The 18,638-nt window shown below is 48.4% G+C and overlaps 1 protein-coding gene across 1 annotated transcript; it reads left to right on the forward strand.

Moving 5' to 3' along the window:
- Window positions 1-5,794: 5,794 nt before the first annotated feature.
- LOC133082179 (small integral membrane protein 10-like protein 2A) lies at window positions 5,795-9,514 on the forward strand. Its single transcript, XM_061178656.1, has 2 exons — window positions 5,795-6,466; window positions 8,039-9,514. The coding sequence occupies exon 1, from the start codon at window positions 5,915-5,917 to the stop codon at window positions 6,149-6,151; it is 237 nt and encodes a 78-aa protein (XP_061034639.1). The 5' UTR covers window positions 5,795-5,914; the 3' UTR covers window positions 6,152-6,466; window positions 8,039-9,514.
- The last annotated feature ends 9,124 nt before the right edge of the window (window positions 9,515-18,638 follow it).

Here is an 18,638-nt window from a genome sequence, read left to right on the forward strand (position 1 = left end):
AAAATTTTAAACACACTAAAAGACAAGAATGCAACGTGAATATGATGATCAAATTCTTTAAATGGAAATATTTGATGACTTGGTAGAAATCTGACACCACTACCACCATGCCTCCTCTTGTGTGGCGGCCAGCATGGTACCTGAAGAAGAAAAATGAGGCTAATACAAATTCTTTGGGCCCAATTCTGAATTACTCCCACAGACAAGTTGCCCGATAGCGTTGGCCACAAACGGGGAATTGAGTCTGTGACAACCCTGCAGAGTTTGGAGTTTTAACAGCTGGTAGGCAACAATTTTTAAATACATTTACAAAAATGTTTTAAAACTCAACAAAGAAGAAGGTTCTCCTCTCACCTCAAACAAAATATTAGCAATAGACATATAAAATGACTTATACAATCCCCTCCATGGATTGCAGTGGCCACCTTCCTGGGTTCAAAGTTCTCTTGGGATGGAAAAACAAAAGTCATTAGTTCTGGAAAGGAAATGGATGTTCAACAGTTTCTGCGGCTGGACAGAAGAAACTGCACTGGTTGTTGCATTCCAAGAGGCATCAACAAAAAGTCCCACGTCCGCGGCACAGAGTACTGGCACAGAGTACTATATAGGGGGGTGGGAGAGGGATCCTAGTGGGCAGAGCCTGAGTGCTGGGTGCCCTTAAGCACAGTGTCTGGGAATCCAGGCTGATTTGGAAAATGCTGATTTATGAAGAGCCGATATCCAGTCGCTTCTGAAGCAAGGGCATTTTCCTTCCTCCAGCTGCAATGCTCCTTTGCTGGAGGCCGTGGAGTGCCGTCAAAGAGGCAAGAGCGGAGGGCTGAGTGCCTCTTTCGGGGGCAGGATCATGTTGGGGTGCTGTTTTTCCAGCAGCTCTCCCATTTCACTAAAGTCTCCCCGAAACAAATCTGGACTGGGACGATATACAGTCGTCCTTCTGTATCTGTGTGGAGTTGGTTCCTGGAGCCTCACCCCCTCCCCCATACCAAAATCCATGGATGCTCTAGTGTGTTATGTAAAATGGTAAAATGGCTAGTACAATGAATACAATCAGCTCTCCGTATGTGCAGATGCAGAACCAGCAGGTATGGGGGCCAATGGTAGTGAATTTGAAGGATTACAGGGTTAATCAAGGGGCAAATATGACCACGAGGAAGTAGTGCAAGAGTTTCATTTGGGCAATGCTATGACAGATTTGCACGTAAGGGGAAGTCCTCTATGGCATGAGACCTTCCAGAGGCTAAGGGGTGAGTGGCGGGAGGGGAGGATGAGGTGCAGCTACTGTGGAAAACAGTTCCCTTGTTCCTCAAAAAGTAAACATAAAATTACCATATGATCCAGCAATTCCTCTCCAAGGTATATACCCGAAAGAATTGAAAACAGATGTCCAAACAAATACGTGTACCCAATGTTCATAGCAGCATTATTCACAATAATCAAAAAGTTGAAACAACGCAAATGTCGTTCAATGGATGAATGGATAAATAAAATGTGATCTATCCATACAATGGAATATTATTCAGCCATAACAAGAAATGAAGTACTGATATACACTAGAACATGGATGATTTTTAAAAACATTATGCTAAATGAAAGAAGCCAGACACTAAGGCCACATACTAGATGAGTTCATTCACATGAAATATCCAGAACAGGCAAATCCACAGAGACAGGAAGCAGATTAGTGGTTGCCAGGGGATGATAGGGGGGAGTGGGGACGAGTTGTGACTGCTTAGTGGGTATGGGGTTTCCCATTTAGGGTGAGAAAAAGTTCTGGAACTAGATAGTGGTGATGGTTACACAACTTTGTGAATGTACTTGATGCCATTGAATTGTACACTTTACAATGGTAAATTTTATGTAAAGGGAAACTTTCTCTGCTCACAATACTTCTGGCACCAAATGTGTGGGTTTTCTACACCAAGCAATTCTCCAGTTCTCTGTGGACACCAACTGGTTGCCCTACAATTTAATTCAATCTTGACACTAACTACCCAGAGTTAGCACAGATCCCACAGATTAAGGGCTCAGTCCCATAAGACTGCCCCCACTTCAGATGCCAATCACAAGTAATGAGTTTCCAGGTTCCCTACACTTCTTTACAGCTTGGCTGTAATCAGGGGTTCCCATGATCTCCTCCTCGGGTTTGATAATTTGCTGTAACAGGTCATGGAATTCAGGGAAACACTACTTACACTTACCAGCTTATTATAAAGGATATTATAAAGGATACAAGGGAACAGCCAGATGAAGAAGTATTTAGGGAGAGGTCTGCAAGGGTCTTGAGCACAGGAGTCTGTGTCCCTGTGGAGTTTGTGGTGTGCCATCCTTCCAACACATGGACACATTCTTCTCTCCTTGGGGCTGAAAGCACTAAGCTTTTAATCATTACTTGGTCCTTCTGGTGACCAGCCCCCATCCTGAAACTACCCAGGAGCCCACCAAGGGTCACCTCATTAGAATGAAAGACACTCCTATTACCCCAGAAAGGGATTTAGGCACTCTGAATAAGATGCTTCTAGCACCCCTATCATCCAGGACATTATAAGAGTTTTAGGAGCTCAGTGTCAGGAATCAGGGTCAAAGACCAAGTATATCTTTCTTATTACGTCACATATGATACATCTATTTTACTACAATAAAAAAAATCAGCAAAGGGTCTGAATAGACATTTTTCCAAAGATGGCCAACAAGCACATGACAACATGTTCAACATCATTAGTCATTAGGGAAATAAAAATCAATACCATAATGAGGTGCCACCTCACATCCACTAAGATGTTTATAATAAAAAACACAGGCAAAACAAGTGTTGGCAGGATATGGGGGAAACTATAACCCTCATACATTGTTGGTGGGATTGTTAAATGGTGCATCCACTTTGGCAAACCCTTTGGCTGTTCCTTAGAAAGTTAAACATAGAGTTACCATATGGCCTAACAATTCCACTGCTAGATATATACCCAAGAGAAATGAAAACGTATGTCCACACAAAACTTTGTACATGAATGTTCCTAACAGTATTATTCATAATAGCCCCAAAGTGGAAACAACCCAAATGTCCTTCAACTGATAAATGGATAAACAAAATTTGTCCTAGCCGTACAATGGAATATTATTTAGCCATAAAAAATGAAATACTGATACAGGTTACAACAAGATGAACCTTGAAAACTTTATGCTAAGTGAAATGAGCCAGTTATGAACAGCCGCATAGTGTATGATTTCATTTATATGAAACGTCCAGCATAAGCAAATCCACAGAGATAGAAAGTACATTAGTGGTTGCCAGGGCCTAGGAGAAGGGGGTGATGGAGTTTGACTGCTAAGGGGTACAGGGTTTCTTTATGGAGTGAGGGAAATTTTCTAAAATTAGATAGTGGTGCTGGTTGCACAACTTTGTAAATATACTAAAAACTATTGAATTGCACATTTTAAAAGGATGAATTCTATGCTATGTGAATTACATCTCAGTGAAACTGTTATTTAAAAAAAGAAACACTAGCTTGTTTATAAGCATTTCCTAATCTGATTTTTTCTGAAGCCAAATATCTGGATGAGAAAAAAAAGACCAATACCCACCATATGTAATAAAGTGCTCCATTGTATTTAGATGGCAGCAGATGACATTATCATTTTTGCTTCAACCATCAAAATAGTTTTTGAAACTCATGAGCAAGACAGTCTATTTATCCCTATTTTTACCCATTCCAATTGTTCTTTTTCCTTCCTAAAGTGTCATCCTCCTCAGGTATCATTTTCTTTCTGTCTAGGGAACTTTCTTCAGCCATTCTTTAAGGGTAGGTCTGCTGATGAAAAATTCTCTTAATTTTCTTTCATCTGAGAATGTCCTTATTTCCCTTTCACTTCTGAAGGAGGTTTTCACAAATATAGAATTTGTGTATGTGTGTATGGGTGGTAAACTGAACCAGCGATTAGTTCCGCTCTGTACCACCTCTTTCAGTGTCCTTGACGCTTCAGGTTTGCCTTTTTTTCCTTGACCATGTAGGTAGGACAATTGCCCAATCAGTGTATACGAATCTGTTGGGTTTCTTAAACAGTCACACGGATGCCATAGAGATGTTCAAATGTGATGGTGAACAGGCATTTTGAGAAAGCCTTCATACTCAGGCCAGCCCTCCTCGTGAAACTGGGATGGGGTCGTGGTGACTCTACCTCTTGCAGACAGCTTTTTAAAAGTTACAACTATAAGGAAACATGAGCATTTTTCCACTTCATTAAATAGTCTTGAAAACATGATCAAGTTTGGGTTGGACTTGGTTTACAATAAAGATGAGATGAAACCATGAAAGGACTTTTAAACACACCAGCAAGAAATGCCATGAACGAGGGCAAATGAACACCTGAGAGATTCTGTGCAGTATCCAGGACAAACAATGGATTAAGAGAAGTGCTTAGAAATCACTATAGGGTATGAAGGACTTCAGTACATTCCACCCCAAAATATGCCACTTCGGTTATACTGATTATTTTTAGCTGAAGTCATCTGAAAAAACAGCTTTCTCTGAAATCCCCTTATCTGCTTAAAGACAGAGCTTCTAAAAGGAACTCTGTCATAAATCCCCTCCTTGGAAGTTTCATCAACCAGGGAGGATTGACTCTTACCGCAGGAGAAGAACTAGAAGTCAACACCACACCCAGACAAACTCTGTCTCAAACTGTGAAATCTCCCATCTATGCTTCTAAGGTGTCATCCAACTTTCTACAAATCATTTACTCTTCCCTAGATTGCCTACATCTTCTCTCCCCTTCCCCTGTTGAGGTGGCATATAAGATCTCAAATCTCACTGCCTTTCTGGGTATTCTTTTTTTTTTTTCTTATGACGCCATCGCCCAAATAACATTAAAAATTAATAAATATGTATACCTTTTCTCCTGTTACTCTGCCTGTTGTCGGTTTTTTTCATTGACCTAAGAAGTGTATATATTGACATATTGAATCTAGGAAGGTAGAGGGAAAGTCTTTCCTCCCCTACAGGTAAAAGGGAAGGACAATGGGGCAATTCATGAATAAAGAAATACACAACACCAGCAAATATACCAGAAAGGGGGAAAATGCGCATGTGGGTTTGGTGAAACTCCACAGTGCAGAGTTACCAGAAAAATGTGAATTAAAGAAAAGTACAGAGCAGGACTTCCCTGGTGGTGCAGTGGATAAGACTCCCCACTCCCAATGCAGGGGGCCCAGGTTCCATCCCTGGTCGGGGAACTAGATCCCACATTCATGCTGCAACTAAGAGTTTGCATGCCACAACTAAGGAGCCCGCCTGCTGCAACTAAGACCCGGCACAACCAAATAAATAAATAAATAAATAAATAAATATTTTTAAGAAAAAGTACAGTGGGTTGGCTGGCCCAGTTTTCTGTGGAGACAGGGAGGGAGAGGGGATGGTGTAAACGGGCAGAGCGTTCAGGGTGGGCCTTCTGTGCAGAATCAGCCCAGCGGTCCAGACCCTCCGGGCCTCTACTGCCCCTGCTCTAGCACATTCTGCAAAAGTATCCCAGGGCAGCAGCACCTTCCAAAGCACTCAGGCCCTCTGGGCTCTCTTCTTGGCAGTCCGGGAGGAGGCGGAGCTTGCCGGGGGGCGGGTCCGGGGGTGGGGCTGAGTCCGCGCCAGCAGCTCTATGGCGCCCGGCAAGGGGCGCGACCACGGTAGGGGCGGAGCTACGCTGGCGGCCGCAACTCGGGGAGCAGGCAAGGGGGCGGAGCTGTCCCTGGGCGGCTAAGGCGGAGCCTTGGCTGTGGGTGCCACTGCAGCTGGAGCCCAGCCGGGTAGGCGAGACCGAGAGCGGGGCGGGACGCGAGGGCTGCTGGCCGTCGGCTCAAGGCCTCGCCTCCACCTGCCCGCCCGCCTGCGGTGCGATCGGTCGGCGGAGCCTACGCCGGGCCGGGCCCATGGCGGCGTCGGCGGCCCTGTCTGCGGCGGCGGCGGCGGCGGCCCTGTCGGGCCTGGCGGTGCGGCTGTCTCGCTCGGCTGCGGCCCGCAGCTCGTACGGCGCCTTTTGCAAGGGGCTCACGCGCACGCTGATCACCTTCTTCGACCTGGCCTGGCGGCTGCGCATGAACTTCCCCTACTTCTACATCGTGGCCTCGGTGATGCTCAACGTCCGCCTGCAGGTGCGGATCGAGTGAGCGCCCGCGACCACCGCACGGCCGCGACGGCAGGGGCGCCGCGGGGCCCGGGGCCGCCGGGACGCGGCGGGGGAAGGAGGAGAGGCGGCTCGGGCCCCCGGACCCTAGACCTCGGCGGAGGTCACGGCCACCGAGCCCCAAGCCCCGGCTCTGGCCACCCACGTCGCGGCCGGTGACGAAGTGCACAGAAACTCGCGAAACGGGCCCTTTCCATCGAACTCGAGAAAATTACCTGTTGCCTCACCTTGGCCGAAGCGGGGGCAGAAGGAAGAAATTCTGCAGCAGGAACGTGAATGACTGGCCCTGACCAAAGAGGTAGGAGGCCAGAGGTTGGACTTCGGGCTGGAGGGAGGCGGTTGCCATGACATCTAGATGTCCAGGCCCCTCGGTGGTTTGGGGGAGACGTGGAAGGGGCCCGAGGAAGCCAGCCCGGAAAGCTGCCGAGCCGCGAGCAGGCAAGGCAGGGCGGGCGCAGGCCCTCCGGACTCCCTTGTCATATTTCCAAGATGGGGGTGAGAGGCGGCGGCCTCGGCATCTTGGAGGGTCAGCCCATCACCTCCCGCCCACGGCCCCAGTGGTGTCACCTGAACACGGGGGAGTGGAGGGAAATGGGCTCGGGGAGGCCCAGGGAAGGCCCTAGAGGAGAAAAGATGCTGCTACCCTTGTCCTCTACCCGCTGGGAGGCAGCCTGGAAGGGTGGTTGTGTTCTTGGCCAAACCCCAGGTCTGTCTCTTTGTCAGCCCTTTGCAAACCGGCCTCCTGCCTGGTCTCTGGGGCCAGGGGACTGCTCTCTGCCTGCTCCTGCTGTCCCTGTTGCTCCCCTCTCCGCTCTCCTAGGGCACCCTCCAAAGCTCCGCATCTGGGGACGGGGAAGAGCAGGACAGATGCATTCCTCCCCGGCCCTCCCCCCATCTCAGCCACGCTCCCTCCAGCTCGTCCCAGTGCCCTCCCCGCGCCACAGCCCTGGACGGCCTCCAGCAGCCCCCGTGTCCCAGAGGATTTGGGAAAGTGGGGATCTCCTTGAGCGGAGGGCAGCTCTCAGGCTGGGGTGGAGAGCAGATGCAGAAGGGGCTTGTAGAGGAGGTGATGCCTGGGGAGGCAGGGGCCTCTCTGGGTGGGGAGGCAGCTTGCAAGTCCCCATCTCTTTCTTTGTCTCAGGAACTGGTGTTATAGGAAGTGACCTGCCCCTTCTCTGGTCTTGTCAAGAGAGTCCCTAACCCTAACCCTGACCCTAGAGCTGCCTGGGGAGCAGCCTAGAGAAGGGCCTGACCCACGAGGAGAGGAAGGGACCAGGCAGAGACCCCGAGGGGTGGGGTGGCCCAGTGGTCCGGTTCTGGCGTGGGGAAGGAAGGACAGACCTAGCGACACTCTGGGGGAGCTCTGTCCTCCCCACGTACTGGGGCTCTGGGAGGGGAGAGATTTGCCCTTATCACACAGGTAGGAAGTGGTGGAGCCGAATCTGCCTCTCGGCCTGCACTCTCCCACCTTCTTCTGGAAGACCTAGCACAGTGGGGTGGGGGAAGGGAGCAGAGGCTCCCAGGGGACCTAGAGACAGAGGGGCTCATGGTAGGGAAAGTGGAGTGTATGGGAAGTCACAGGGAAGACCGGGGGACAGTCTGAGCTGAGATGGGCGCGGGAGAGATGAGTCCCAGCACCCCCGGGCAGCAAGGTCCTCACCCGCAGAGCCGGACCTCCCCACCCTGCCGCAAATCCCACCCAAGGCTGGACCAAGGGCTCCTCAGTGTTGAGTGGCGCAACCCTCTCAGTTTGGGTGGCGGGGTCGGGAGGGTGGGTGGCTCCTGGAGAGCGTGTCACCAGGAGGGGAAGGGACAGTGGTGGGTGGGATGGGGCTGAGCCCCACGCCTGACCCCATGTCTCTGTCCCCAGGCTGGCCCCTGGGCCCAGCATCGCACGGGAGAGTCTCCTCTGGATGGGCCTGCATTGGTCCTGGAGGCCTTGGCTGCGCTGCTGACTGCCGCACCAGGAGCGGTGCAGAGGGGAGGCGGGAGAGACCCTGGCCCTCGCCCCGCACCGGTCCCACGTCTGCTCGGGCGGTGGCTGCTCATGGTCGGTGCACTCAGAGTTCCTGGGGCTGAGGACCCCAGCAGCCTGCTTGCCCCCAGGACAGAGCGGCCGAGCCTCACACCATGTGCCCTCCTCAGCTGCCCAGCTGGAGCCCGGGTCCCAGGTGAGGATCTCTGCCTGCCTCACCCCGCGGCCGGAGGCTGCGCCGAGGCCACCACGCGCCGCCCACAGATGCCCACCGACGGGGCCTGATGGCTTCCTTCCTTGTGCCAAGTCACCCGGGAGCCCTGGTCCTGGTGGCCCCTCCTCCACCCCAACTGTGTCCACTTCTGGGAGCCTGCCAGCCTGCGGACTGCATCCACGTAGCTCTGGGTACAGCCTCGAGAGACTGTGACACGGGGCTGCACGGGAGGAGAGGAGCAGCGGACGAGGGGCCTCCTTGGGGCTGATTCGCAGATGTGCCCCTTTCAAGCCCAGCTCTCACCCTCCGGGTGGCTCGATCCCCAGCTGCAGCCTCTTGCTGGGCCGGCCTGAGAGGGCCTGAGAATGGCACAGGGGAGGCTCTGCGCTGACCGCGTGGGTGCCCGCGTGTGAGTGCGCCTGTATGAGTGTGTGCGGGTGTGAGCGTGTGTGTGGGTGCTCGTGCACACACACGAGTGGCTGTGCGTTGCAGCGGGCGCAGAACTGTTGAGCAGAGTGAGGTGTGCTGGGTGCCCCGTCCTCCCTGGGCTCGGGGCTCAGCCGGAGCTGCCTGGGGCTGCTTCCCAACAGGGAGAAAGCGTGCTGGAGGCCCAGGGGCCCGGGCGCAGAGACCCCCTCCCACCCGCAGAGAACCCCCCATTGTGGGAGGGGCCCGGCGGTGGCCCTGGCTGGGGCTGTCTGCGCTCTGAGGGACTGGCCGTGGGAGGGGCTGGGGACGCGTCCTTAGCATGCGCTCCTGCCGCCGCTGTTCTTACGGTTCTGGCCTTGAGTACTTAGCTGCCTCTGCTTTCCCACCTCTTCCTCGTCTCCCCCACTGGGCCCTTGCTGCTTGACGGGCTCTCAGAGCACTTTATTTATTTGCCGTCTGTTTCTCAGGCAGTGGAGCTTCTACAAAATCAGACACCGACTTGAATAAGACAACTTCCACTTTTCTGGGTGTGATGTACTCTGCACCGGGCAGCAGCGTCTGGTCAGAGAAATGTTCTTGTTTCGGGTGTTGTCAAATCTTGTTGTCTGTCTCAGTTAAGAAGAAAGTCCTTTGAGTTCAATCACATGAAAACTGGAGGCCTCCTGTTTCTGCCGCCTCGGAGGAGAGAGGGGCTGGCGGCGAGCTCACCCAACTCTGGTGGCCGGGAGCTGGGGGAGGGGAGCACCCCGAGGGCTCTAAGGGGGCGGGGCTGAGGGCGGGGCTGGTGCTGGATCAGAAGATGCAGCGAGACCCGACCTGACCCGGACCACTGCTCCCGTGAGGGGAAGGCAGCAGCACAGGCCTGGCCCAAGAGGTGGCACTTTGTCCCATTCACAAACTTCATTTGAATAAACTAACACCTAAGCCTTTTCTTCATCTTGGAGGCTGGTGTTAGAAGGCGCGTAATTCAGCTGAACCCCGGGGGTGGGCTGGGGTAGGTGAGGTGGCATGGACCGTCTGCAGATCATTTTGTGTCCCCGAAGGCCCTTCCGCAGCAGCAGGTGGCAGGGTCTCCATCACCTCCCAGCTGGCCAGGTGGTGCCTGAGTTTTGGAGAAGGTCAACCCCCGGGACTGGAAACCTGCCTCCCTTACCCCCACCTTAGACGCAAGCTGTCCCGGCAGAGGAGCCGGGGCGGGGGCTCCGAGGCTGCTGCAGGGGGAGGGTGGGCCGAGGACAGAGGGCTGGGGGAGGGACGCCTGCAGGGGAGGGCAGCACCCGCCTCGGAGGAAGGAAGGCCCATAGGACCCAGGAGAGGGGTGTCCTGAGGACTCGGGGTGTGGTCACGCGAGGAGCACAGCCTGGGGTAAGACACCTGTCGCCAATAGCTCCGCAGGGGTCAAGGCACCTTGACAAGAGGGCCCCATCCAACATCCGCCACCCTAGGAGGGAGGGGTAGACCCCAGTCCCGGCCAGAGCCCCGGGCTTCCCGCCCCTTGGTCCAGATGGTCCTGTTCAGTGCCTGATGGCTCTGCACCCACTTCAGGGACCAGGTAGCCTGGCACAGCCCGATGGGAGAGAGGATCCAGCACCCAGGGGCCAAGGGACCGTGATGAGGGAGGACCGTATTTCCCCGCGAGGGAGGAAGGCAGGCTGGCACATCACGCTCTGGTTAAGAGGGGCACCTAGGAGACCAGAGACCTGCGCGCTGAGCCCAGCTCTTCCCCTGACCACGGCGGAGCCCCAGGCCAGCCACGGGCACTCGTGCATTTTCAGGAAGGAGCCTTCAGGGTGCTGTGGGCCTTCAGTGTGAGGATGTCTCTTCAACAAATGTCCTCAGGTCTCAGCCAGAGCAGCCCTGTCAGCATGAGGATAGGAAACGAACTGACAGGTGATGAGAGCCTGCCGAGCTCCAGGCACCATGCCTTAGCCTCATTATCCCCGTGGCCACCTTCTGGAGGAGGTCACCACTAGGATGTCACTGAGGTTGAACCTCGAGCTGGCCCCAGGCAGTTGGAGGCTCCTCACCCTTCCCCGTCCTTGGGATGCACGTTCTGCCCACTGTTCCCACAGCCAGAGCCCTTTTGAGGACGTGGCCTTGAGAGAGTAAGGCGTCTCTGGGACCATCTGGACTGAATATGTGACTGAATTCCATTAAGACCTCTGTACAAACTTTTAAGATTCTGGCAGGTGGGTGGGGAGATCTGCTTGTCTTGTGCAGACAAGACAAGCCTCATCTGTAAGTTCATTTGCTTATTAACCTTGCCCCCTTCCCCATCTGGAGTGGTCTGCTTCTTTCTAGGTCTCTCCTTGCCTTCTGTGTACAGGACCAGTTTGCAAACCAGCACCGCGGTTATCCCCATTTTTCAGAGAAACTGAGTCTTGGAGCCCAGTCTGAACTAGAAACCCAAGCAGAAGCTCCTTTCCTGAGGCCCCAGGGCCTCTCGGAGGGGCAGGGAATTAGCCTGGAGGGGTGGTGCAAGGACACAGCCTGAAGACGACCCTGATCTTCCTGGGTAGGGGCCAGGGGACAGATAAGAAACCCAGGGCTTGGGGGCGGAGCCGGGAGCCTTATCAGCGTGGAGCTCCGCATTGGAGCAGCTGGGGCCACGCTGAGGTGGGCCCACCTGTCTTCTCGCGAACCTCCCACCTCTGGAGACTGACTGGGATCCAAGCAGCTGAGTCAGGGGAGGGCGCAAGAGCAGCCGAGAGGGCAGTTCCAGGAGGGCTGGTCAGAACACAGTACAGTCAGAACCCGAGAGATAGACACGGCGTACAGATAGACAAGGCGTACAGATAGAAACGGCGTACAGATAGAAACGGCGTCCCATCCCACCCCGAGGGAAACTGCCGAGTTTCGGATGAATTTTCACTTTGTGTGCATGTCCTTTATATATGTAAAATTAGGAACATATGACTTTTTTCACTTTATGACAAAAATCCTTCCTGCTCATCTTCCTGTGTGATTAAGTATGCTTCTGCTTCCAAAGCCACAGAGTATCTCTGGTATGAAGGTTTCATCATGTATTTCGCACTGCCTCTTGGTTGTTTTCCTTTGTTGTTGTTTGTTTGGGGGGTTGAGTTTGAGGTTGTTGTTGGGTTTGGTTTGCTTTTGTGGTTTTTATTGGTTTTTACTGATGACGCGGTGACAGCTGTCCTTGTGGATAAATGCTGTGGTGCAGTCATGGTCAATCTCTTACCATACACTCCTGCAAGTGGGCCGGAGGGTACGCATGCCTCAGGGGTTTGACATCCTCCAGAGCAGCGGTGCCAAGTCACTCTGCTCATGCCACTCAGGAGTGAGACTGTTTTGAGACAAGGGTGGCAATTGTGGGTCACAACACGTTTCAAAATCTGTTCCTGCCTTTCCTGCCTCAAGCTGGGTGCATTTCTCTCTCCTCAAGATCAGTGTGATCTTTCATTTAACTCATCATTTCCCTAAAACTCTTCCTTTCCCATCATCCCCAATTCGCGGCTAGAATTAAATCCACTCTCCAATTGTCCTGGGATAAAGTCGTGGATCCTTTCTTTCTCCTCCTCACCTTTACCTGTACCGAAGTCTCAAGACAGGTTTTAAATCTCTCAATTGGATAAGCCAAATTGTTTATTTTGATATTTTATTTTGCATGCCTTTCAATACATATCAGGATTAAAAATTTTCATATGTCCATTGGCCATTTGTAGTTTTAAACTGTAGGGAGTAATTTTTTATTGAGATATAATTGACATATAAATTGTCTACCTTTAAGGTGTACACGTGTTAGTTTGATACATTTATATTTTGCAGTTTGATTACCACCAGTAGTGTTAGCTAATACCTCCATCACATCACATAATTACCATTTTTTGTGTGTGTGATGAGAACATATAAGATCTAGTCTCTTAGCAACTTTAAAGTTTATAATATAGTATTGTTGACTATAATCACTATGCTGTGCATTACATCCCCAGAACTCATCTCCTGTTTGCAAATTTGTATCCTTAAATAACCTTTCCCCAATTTCCCCACCTCCCAGCCCCTGCCAACCATGGTTCTACTCTTTGTTTTTATGAGTTTGGCTTTTTTACATTCTACATAATGTGACGTCAGATAGTATCTGTCTTTCTCTGTTTTTCTTATCTTACTTAGCGTAATGCCCTCAAGTCCCATCCATATTGTCACAAATGGAAAGATTTCCTTCTTTCTCATGGCTGAATAATGTTCCTCTGTGGTATACAATACCATATATAAAATAGATAAACAACAACAATTTCCTTATAGCACAAGCAACTATATTAAATATCTTATAATAACCTATAATGGAAAAGCATCAAAGAAAAGAATATATATATTATATAATTATATATATAATTCTTATAAGAATATATATAATATATATGAATCACTTTGCTGTACACCTGAAACTAACACAATATTGTAAATCAACTATAATTCAATAAAAAAAATTCCTCTATGGGACTTCCCTGGTGGTCCAGTGGTTAAGACTCCGCTATTCCACTGCAGGGGGCGCGGGTTCCATCCCTGGTCGGGGAATTAAGATCCCACATGCTATGTGGCCAAAAAAAAAAAAGAAAAAAAATTTCTCTATGTGTGTGTATACATATGTATATGTGTGTGTGTGTGTGTGTGTGTGTGTGTGTGTGTGTGTATATATATATATATATATACATATCACATCTCCTTTGTCCTTTCATCCATTAATGGATTCTTAGATTCTTTCCATATCTTGGTTATTATGAATAATGCTTCAATAAATATAGGAGTGCAGATATCTTTTCGATATTCTGTTTTCATATCCTTTAACTATATACCCAGAAGTGGGACTGCGAGATCACACGGTAGTTCTATTTTTACAACGTAGAACCCAGGGGCGTGGGAGTTGTCCTGGTGCTGAGGCCAGCCTGCCTGGGGTCTGGGGTGAAGTCAGGTGCTCACCTCCCACTCCTGCCCGGGCACAGACGAGCTCTCAGCACACATGAGCATCAATGCAACCAGAGCAGGGACACCACGCTCCCCAGCAAACCTTCTCAGTTTAAAGGATCCCCGCCAACAAAATGATGCCTTATCAGTGTCCCCCGAGTCATCCCCTCGGTGCCAGACTCCCGGGCAGGTTTTTAGGGCAGAAAGGTGAGCAAGTTAAACACGGCCCCTGCCCTCCAACCGGGGACAGATACATGATTCGTCCACTTGGCTTCAAATACATGGGCGTTTGTGAAATATAATCAGAGTCACCCTCAAATCGGGCCGATGCACCGTAGGGGAAATCTGGAAAGGCATCTGCTGCAGGAGCAGCTGGGGAAATGCAGGGCCGGGAAGTGCCCCTGTGGGCCTTCTCTGCGAGGGTGCTGTGTGGGGGACAAGGGGACTGAGAGGGTACCTGGTGGGAGCCCTGGCTGCCTGGGGCACTCCCCCTCCGCGGGGTCCCCCTCCTCCGGAAGACAGGCACCACCCTGGTCAGAGGCCTGAGCATGGTCACCGCAGCCTGGGTACGTGCCACACGAGATGATGCACGAGGCTGACGCTGCTGCCTCGCGGATGCCCTCTGGTCACAGTGACCTCTCAGGGCCTCTGGTCACAGTGACCTCTCAGGGCCTGAGCCTCCTGCTGTCTGTCCTCAGCCTCGGTGCCCCCAAGGGACCCTGCTGCCACCCTAGGAGGTGACATGGGCCCCACGCTCGAATCCCTGGATGTGCGATGCACAGGGCCCACCTCCGTGGCCGTCCAGCCAATAAGGGTGCAGCGGGTGGGCTCCTGTGGCCGCTAAGAGGAGGTGGGCGGGGACATCCTGGCTCCTCCCATCATTGGTGAGGGCGCCAATTTGGTGGCCATAGGGAAATGGGCTGGGGTCTATGCCCTGTGTGTGCTTCAGGGGGATGAGGGGCTCCTCTGTGGGGTCCGTGGGAGGATGGGAGCCTGGCATGGAAGGTGTTGCTTTTTGATGAGTGATGCAGCCCTTGAAGAAACTGGGCACTCCACACCCCCCTCACTATGATTCTCTTTTTTCTGCTTCATGGATCACATCCTCTGTGAATGGGAAGTAGGGAGACCAGGAAAGGCCTGGTCCAAACACCCTAGACATACATACCATGACCAAGTGGCATTTATCCCAGGAACGCAAAGTTGGTGTACCTATATATATATGCAATGGAATATTACTCAGCCATTAAAAGAATGAAATAATGCCACTTGCAGCAACACGGATGAACCTAGAAGTTATCCTGCTAAGTGAAGTAAGTCAGAAAGTGAAAGCCAAATACCATATGATATCACTTATATGTGGAATCTAAAATACGAAACAAATGAACATATCTATGAAACAGAAACAGACTCACAGACATAGAGAACAGACTTGTGGTTGCCGATGGGGAGGGGGAGGTAGGGGAGGGAAGGATCAGGAATTTGGGATTAGCAGATGCAAACTAGTATGTATAAGATGATAAACAAGGTCCTACTGTATAACACAGGGAACTGTATTCAATATCCTGTGATAAACCATAATGAAAAAGAATATGAAAAAGATTATATATATGTATAACTGAGTCACTTTGTTGTACAGCAGAAATTAGCACAACATTGTAAATCAACTATACTTCAAAAAAATTTTTTTTAAAAATGAAGAAAAAAGCTCTAAATAAATAAGACATTTTGTGAATTAGAAGACTCAATATCGTCAAGATAGCAATCTTCCCCAAATTTATCTGTAGACCGAACACAGTATCTATCAAAATCTCAGCTGACTTTCCTATAGAAATTGAAAAGCTGATGCTAAAATGTATGTGGAGTGTATATTACCTTAAATAGCCAAAACATTTTGAAAAAGTTGAATCACTTACCATACCTATTTCAAAACTTATAAAGCCACAACAGTTAAGACAGTGTGGTATTGGTGCAAAGTAGGTGTGTAGATCAATGGAACAGATTGAGAGACTATGAACAAATCCTTACATTTATGATCAGTTTTTTTTTATTGTGGTAAAATACATATAACATAAAATTTATCATGTTGAAATATACAATTCAGTGCTATGAAGTACATTTACAACGTTGTGCAACCATCACCACTATCCAGTTCCAGAACAATTCGTCACCCCAAAACAAAATGCCATGCCCATTAAGCAGTCACTCCCCATTCCCTCCCTACCCCAGCCCTTGGCAACAACAAATAGGCTTTCTGTCTCTACGTATATGCCTATTCTGGATATTTTATAAGAATGGTATTATACGATATGTGAATTTTTGTGTCTGGCTTGTTTATATTAGCATAATGTTTTGTAGGTTCACTCAGATTGTTGCATGTATTAGTACTTTGTTCCTTTTTATGGCTGAATAATATTGCATTGTATGGCTATACCACATTTTCTTTATCCATTCATATGTTGATGGACATTTGTATTGTTTCCAGCTTTTGGCTATTGTGAATATTGCTACGATGAACATTCATGTGCAAGTTTTATTTAAACACCCGATTTCAATTTGGGGCATCCATACCTAGGATTGGAACTGCTGGATCATATGGTAATTCTATGCTTAACTTAGAACCACCAAACTGTTTTACATAGGTTGCACCATTTTACATTCTCACCAGTAGTGTAGATGATTCAATTTTTCCATATCCTCTCCAACACTTGTTATTTTCCTTTTTTAAAAGTTATGGCTATCCTAGTGGGTGTGAAGTAGTATTTCATTGTAATTTTTGTTTGCATTTCCCTAGGGCTAATGATGTTGAACATTTCTTCATTTGCTTATTGGCCATTTGTGTATCTTTGTAGAAATGTCTATTCATGTCCTTTGCTGATTTTAAAATTGAGTTGTCTTTTTTTTGTTAAGTTATAAGAGTTCTTTATATATTTTGTATATTAGAATGATCAATTGATATTGACAAGGGTACCAAGACAATTCAACGGGGAAATGATGATCTTTTCAACAAATGGTGCTGAGACAATTGGAAATCTATACAAAAAGATGAATTTACCCTATTATGATGGCTAAAGTTAAAAATAGTGAAAGCATCAAATACTGGGGGAGGATGCATAGAAAGTGGATCTCTCATATGTTGCTAATGGGAGTGTAACGTTAAACAGCCACCCTGGGAAAAGTTTCTGCATTTACTTAAAAAAGTAAACATGCAACAATGCAATAAAGTTTTTTCAGGGAATACATATAGGAAAAGAAGACATAAAATTTTATTTGCTGAGGATTTCATTATCTATGTAAAAAATCCTAAGGAATTATTTTTAAAAAGCTTATAGAATTAATAAACGATTTTAGCAACATTGAAAGACACATGGTCAATAAAAATACCAACTGCACTTATGTATACTAGCAATGGATTTCCAGCAATTGAATTATTTTTAAACAGGACCATGTACCCATCAGAGGTAGGGGTGGGAGGAGAGGGAATTGGATGAGGGCAGTCAAAACGTACAGACTTCCAGTTATAAGATAAATAAGTACTAGGGATATAATGTACAACATAATAAATAGAATTCACACTGTTGTATGTTATATATGAAAGTCGTTAGAGGGTAAATCCTGAGTTCTCATCACAAGAAAAACTTTTTTCTATTTCTTTAATTTTGTATCAATATGAAATGATGGATGTTCACTAAACTTGTGATCATCACTTCATGATGTGTGTAGATCAAATCATTATGCTGTACACCTTAGACTTATACAATGCTGTTATGTCAATTATGTCTCAATAAAACTGGAAGAAAAAATAAAGAGAAAGAAAAAGAAAACAAAACATAAAGGACCATGTACAATAACATGAAAAAAAATGAAATACTTAACAGTAGCATGAAAAAAGTATTAAGTAGTTGGAGTAAATTTAACAAAAGATATGCAAGACCTGTACACTGAAAATTAGAAAAGAAATTAAAGAATACATACATAAATAAATGGAAAGGTGTACCATGCTCACAAATTTGAAAATGCAATATTGTTAGATGTCAACTCTACCAAACTTATCTATATATTCAATGCATTCCCAATAAAGACACAGCAGGACCTTTTTTTTTTTTTGAGGCAAGGAATAGCGACTTTATTCGGAAAGCTGGCAGACCGAGAAGATGACAGACTAGTGTCCCCAAAAACCATCTTATCGGGGTCTGGATGCCAGTTTCTTTTATAGAACAGAGGGGGGAGGAAGTGAGGAAGTAAAGTAAAAAGGCCATAGCAGTACTTTTTTTAGAAATTGACAAAGTGAGTCCAACATTTCTATAGAAATGTGTGGACTGAAAGAAAAATGCACAATGTGAGAATTATGAATTGAGTTTTGTTCAGGGTCTTACTGAAGAGTATAGCCCAGGAGACAGCCTCTCAGATAGCTCTGAGGAACTGCTCCAAAGAAGTAGCGGGGGTAGAGGCTAGTTTATATGTGACTTTTGTGTGTGTGAGGGAATACAAGCAGTCAGCATACACTTTGGCAAAACATTACTGCTAGTCACCAAAAACAGATATCTCAACTCAATGGATATAGTGCTTTTCTACGTATGGGAAGGTGCAAGAAGCAGGTTCATTAAAATTCGTCCTGAAATGCATCTTAACTATCTAAAGGCCTGTTTGCCCAAAGAACAGAGCACCCCGTTATCACCCTTAATTTCCTCTGTCTGAAGCACAGGGTGCTTCACCCAGTTATCACCTTAATCTCTTCGTCTGAAGCACCAAGCGTGCTGTCGGTCAGCAGCTGCAGCGGGTTAATCTTTGCAGACTTGAATGGTGAGTGCAATGCTCTTTGCTCTTCTTTTGTTTGCAATTGCAAAAGGCTTAGGACAGCCCAAACAATTTTGAAAAAGACCAAAGTTGCAGGACTTTACACTACCTAGTTTCAAGACTTAGTATAGAGCAACA

Source organism: Eubalaena glacialis, chromosome X, assembly GCF_028564815.1.
Source record: "Eubalaena glacialis isolate mEubGla1 chromosome X, mEubGla1.1.hap2.+ XY, whole genome shotgun sequence".
Lineage (NCBI taxonomy): Eukaryota > Metazoa > Chordata > Mammalia > Artiodactyla > Balaenidae > Eubalaena > Eubalaena glacialis.